Genomic DNA, 5,000 nt, shown 5'->3' with positions numbered 1-5,000 from the left:
TATGAACTAGATTTGTAAAGTTCGTTGCGACAAACTTTGATGTTGGCTTGACAAAGCAAGTTGTCGTAATGTCCGATGCTATTTGGAGATGGGTGGAGACATTGGATGGCAATATATTTGTTGGAGAGCAAACAGATAGATTCCTGATTCGTCTGGATGCGAGTGGATAGATAGGGTGCCAGTACTTTTGGAGGCGGGTGGATATGTCACCAGAACACATGGCACGACGTTCCTCTCACTGTGCTGAACGTTTTGATATGTTGCATGTGTATGTTGGAGCAATTTTGCAATTCTGCTTATTTTGGGGGTGTGGTGCACACGTGACATCACGTGACGTCACCTGACACAAGTCACAAAGTTCCCCTCATTGTGCTGGGTGTTTTGATGTGTCACATGTGTATGTTGGTGTAATTTTGAAATTCCGCTTATTTTGGGGTGCACGTGACGTCACGTGACGTCACCCGGACACACGTCACGCAGTTCCCCTTATTGTGCTGAGTGTTTTGATATGTCATGTATGTTGGAGCAATTTTGAAATTCTGCTTATTTTGGGGTCGTGGCATGCACGTGACGTCACCCAACATACGTCATGAAGTTCCCTTCATTGTTCTGAGTGTTTTGATGTCACGTGTATGTTGGGTTAGTTTTGTGATTTTGGGAATTTTGGGGCGGGGCTCTACCAGAATTCCGAAATTCCGATCGGATCCAAAATTTACGGCTTCATCCCCCCAAGATTCTGAAGGAGCTGGCCGAGTTTGGTGTCGATATCTCAAAAGCCCGCCGAGTTATAAACCTCCAAATTTTTGAATGGAATTCTATCTGGAAAAAGGCCACTTTGGGCTTCCGTACTGGGAATACCGGAATTCCGATCGCTTAGAAAAGTAGCAATAGCAACAAACTTCAGACCAGGCCCAACAACCGTGCCGAGTTTGGTGCATGTCGCTCAAAAGCTGTAGGAGGAGTTACTCTTGATAATTAATTGTCTAAGAAAAATAATCCTAAGAAGTTTAAACAGGAAAACAGAATGTTGGCTTTTTGTATAATGATGAATGATGAGTGATGTTCATGCTCTGAGGTGAAACGCTCCTCAGCTCACGAGAAACTCATGAATTATTCACTTCTCCTGCTATATTTACCCCCAGCATCCGTCCTCACAGCACGCAGAGCATGACTCACCACTTTCACTCACTACTGTCCTCCTGTCCTCCTCTCATCCTGTCCTCCTCTCATCCTGTCCCCCTCTCATCCTGTCCTCCTCTCATCCTGTTCTTCTCTTGTCCTGTCCTCCTTTCATCCTGTTCTTCTCTCGCCCTGTCCTCCTCTCGTCCTGTCCCCCTCTCATCCTGTCCTCCTCTCATCCTGTTCTTCTCTCGCCCTGTCCTCCTCTCATCCTGTCCTCCTCTCATCCTGTTCTTCTCTCGCCCTGTCCTCCTCTCGTCCTGTCCTCCTCTCATCCTGTTCTTCTCTCGCCCTGTCCTCCTCTCGTCCTGTCCTCCTCTCATCCTGTCCTCCTCTCGCCCTGTCCTCCTCTCGCCCTGTCCTCCTCTCGCCCTGTTCTTCTCTCGCCCTGTCCTCCTCTCGTCCTGTCCTCCTCTCATCCTGTTCTTCTCTCGCCCTGTCCTCCTCTCGTCCTGTCCTCCTCTCATCCTGTTCTTCTCTCGCCCTGTCCTCCTCTCGCCCTGTCCTCCTCTCGCCCTGTCCTCCTCTCGCCCTGTCCTTCTCTCGCCCTGTTCTCCTGTCTGCTCATCCACCTATCATCCCCCTCCTGTCCTCCTCTCCTCCTTTTCCTCCTGCCCTCAGTACCTATATAGCCAATCCATCATTATGTTAAATAGGCAGTTTACTATTCAGCATGATGGCCATTTGAAATGTTGGTCAGGACGACGCTATACAAATGTCAACAATGTTCTTTATCTTATGTCAAGATTTCCTTATACGGGTTTAAACACAACACATTTTTATGTCTGACCTTAAAGAAACTCCCATCACTCACAGCGGCTCTCGATTCCATATATGGACTTACAGACACACCCATTACAATGTCTTACATGTCTCTCTCACACACACACACACACACACACACCTTCATGAGCCATGGTGACCGTGTCCTCCTTGGAGCTGTTGTTGTAGATGAGCACAGCGGAGGCGTTAAAGGCAGCGGCCTTCAGGATCTTCTCCTTAAACATACACTTCCCTCTCTGAAGCAGAGCGATCCAGTGCGTCGTCTTCGGAGGAATGATGAAACGAGTGTACGGACAGCAGCCCTGCATGTCCACCACTACGGACACAACAAAACACACACACACACACACAAACATTAGTGAACCTGTGTGTTTACATTAGCTCTAGCACAGTAGCCTAGCAGTGCAGTGTGTAAAACAGTAAGGGAGCTCAGAGGTAAAGATGCTGAACTGCTGACCATAACATTACGAGTTTAAATCCCAGTACCTCGAGGTGTCACTGCTGGACACTGCTGGGCCCTTGAGAAAGAACCCCTAACCATCATCAGCTCAGGATACAGGAGTCTGCTAAACGCTTTAAATGTAGATGTCTAGTTTTTAAACTAGTTCCCTTTAAAACTAGTGCTCTGTAAACTAGTTCCCCTTAAAACTAGTGCTCTGTAAACTAGTTCCCCTTAAAACTAGTGCTCTGTAAACTAGTTCCCTTTAAAACTAGTGCTCTATAAACTAGTTCCCCTTAAAACTAGCGCTCTATAAACTAGTTCCCTTTAAAACTAGTGCTCTGTAAACTAGTTCCCTTTAAAACTAGTGCTCTGTAAACTAGTTCCCTTTAAAACTAGTGCTCTGTAAACTAGTTCCCTTTAAAACTAGTGCTCTGTAAACTAGTTCCCTTTAAAACTAGTGCTCTGTAAACTAGTTCCCTTTAAAACTAGTGCTCTGTAAACTAGTTCCCTTTAAAACTAGTGCTCTGTAAACTAGTTCCCTTTAAAACTAGTGCTCTGTAAACTAGTTCCCTTTAAAACTAGTGCTCTATAAACTATTTCCGTTTAAAACTAGTGCTCTATAAACTAGTTCCCTTTAAAACTAGTGCTCTATAAACTAGTTCCCTTTAAAACTAGTGCTCTATAAACTAGTTCCCTTTAAAACTAGTGCTCTATAAACTAGTTCCCTTTAAAACTAGTGCTCTATAAACTAGTTCCCTTTAAAACTAGTGCTCTATAAACTAGTTCCCTTTAAAACTAGTGCTCTATAAACTAGTTCCCTTTAAAACTAGTGCTCTATAAACTAGTTCCCTTTAAAACTAGTGCTCTATAAACTAGTTCCCTTTAAAACTAGTGCTCTATAAACTAGTTCCCTTTAAAACTAGTGCTCTGTAAACTAGTTCCCTTTAAAACTAGTGCTCTATAAACTAGTTCCCTTTAAAACTAGTGCTCTATAAACTAGTTCCCTTTAAAACTAGTGCTCTATAAACTAGTTCCCTTTAAAACTAGTGCTCTATAAACTAGTTCCCTTTAAAACTAGTGCTCTGTAAACTAGTTCCCTTTAAAACTAGTGCTCTATAAACTATTTCAGTTTAAAACTAGTGCTCTATAAACTAGTTCCCTTTAAAACTAGTGCTCTATAAACTAGTTCCCTTTAAAACTAGTGCTCTATAAACTAGTTCCCTTTAAAACTAGTGCTCTATAAACTATTTCCCTTTAAAACTAGTGCTCTATAAACTATTTCAGTTTAAAACTAGTGCTCTATAAACTAGTTCCCTTTAAAACTAGTGCTCTATAAACTATTTCAGTTTAAAACTAGTGCTCTATAAACTATTTCAGTTTAAAACTAGTGCTCTATAAACTAGTTCCCTTTAAAACTAGTGCTCTATAAACTAGTTCCCTTTAAAACTAGTGCTCTATAAACTATTTCAGTTTAAAACTAGTGCTCTATAAACTATTTCAGTTTAAAACTAGTGCTCTATAAACTATTTCAGTTTAAAACTAGTGCTCTATAAACTATTTCAGTTTAAAACTAGTGCTCTATAAACTATTTCAGTTTAAAACTAGTGCTCTATAAACTATTTCCCTTTAAAACTAGTGCTCTATAAACTATTTCAGTTTAAAACTAGTGCTCTATAAACTATTTCAGTTTAAAACTAGTGCTCTGTAAACTATTTCAGTTTAAAACTAGTGCTCTATAAACTATTTCCCTTTAAAACTAGTGCTCTATAAACTAGTTCAGTTTAAAACTAGTGCTCTATAAACTAGTTCCCTTTAAAACTAGTGCTCTATAAACTAGTTCACTTTAAAACTAGTGCTCTATAAACTAGTTCACTTTAAAACTAGTGCTCTGTAAACTAGTTCCCTTTAAAACTAGTGCTCTGTAAACTAGTTCCCCTTAAAACTAGTGCTCTATAAACTAGTTCCCTTTAAAACTAGTGCTCTGTAAACTAGTTCCCTTTAAAACTAGTGCTCTGTAAACTAGTTCCCCTTAAAACTAGTGCTCTGTAAACTAGTTCCCTTTAAAACTAGTGATCTGTAAACTAGTTCAGTTTAAACAAGAAGTCTGTAAACTAGTGCTCTGTAAACTAGTTCCCCTTAAAACTAGTGCTCTATAAACTAGTTCCCCTTAAAACTAGTGCTCTGTAAACTAGTTCCCTTTAAAACTAGTGCTCTGTAAACTAGTTCCCCTTAAAACTAGTGCTCTGTAAACTAGTTCCCTTTAAAATTAGTGCTCTGTAAACTAGTTCCCTTTAAAACTAGTGCTCTGTAAACTAGTTCCCTTTAAAACTAGTGCTCTGTAAACTAGTTCCCCTTAAAACTAGTGCTCTATAAAGTAGTTCCCTTTAAAACTAGTGCTCTGTAAACTAGTTCCCTTTAAAACTAGTGCTCTGTAAACTAGTTCCCTTTAAAACTAGTGCTCTATAAACTAGTTCATTTAAAACTAGTGCTCTATAAACTATTTCAGTTTGAAACTAGTGCTCTATAAACTAGTTCCCTTTAAAACTAGTGCTCTGTAAACTAGTTCCCTTTAAAACTAGTGCTCTGTAAACTAGTT

The 5,000-nt window shown here is 40.4% G+C and overlaps 1 protein-coding gene across 2 annotated transcripts in view; it reads right to left on the bottom strand.

The window, feature by feature from the left end:
• rnf130 (ring finger protein 130) overlaps positions 1-5,000 on the bottom strand; it is a 57,212-nt gene that overhangs the window by 37,363 nt on the left and 14,849 nt on the right. For both annotated transcript variants that reach the window (XM_058397359.1, XM_058397358.1), the window contains exon 3: positions 2,084-2,278. In XM_058397359.1, coding sequence (XP_058253342.1) covers positions 2,084-2,278 — 195 coding nt within the window. The remainder of the gene's footprint in view (positions 1-2,083; positions 2,279-5,000) is intronic.

The sequence above is a fragment of the Hemibagrus wyckioides genome, linkage group LG08 (assembly GCF_019097595.1).
Source record: "Hemibagrus wyckioides isolate EC202008001 linkage group LG08, SWU_Hwy_1.0, whole genome shotgun sequence".
Lineage (NCBI taxonomy): Eukaryota > Metazoa > Chordata > Actinopteri > Siluriformes > Bagridae > Hemibagrus > Hemibagrus wyckioides.
This window is presented reverse-complemented; position numbering and strand designations above follow the sequence as displayed.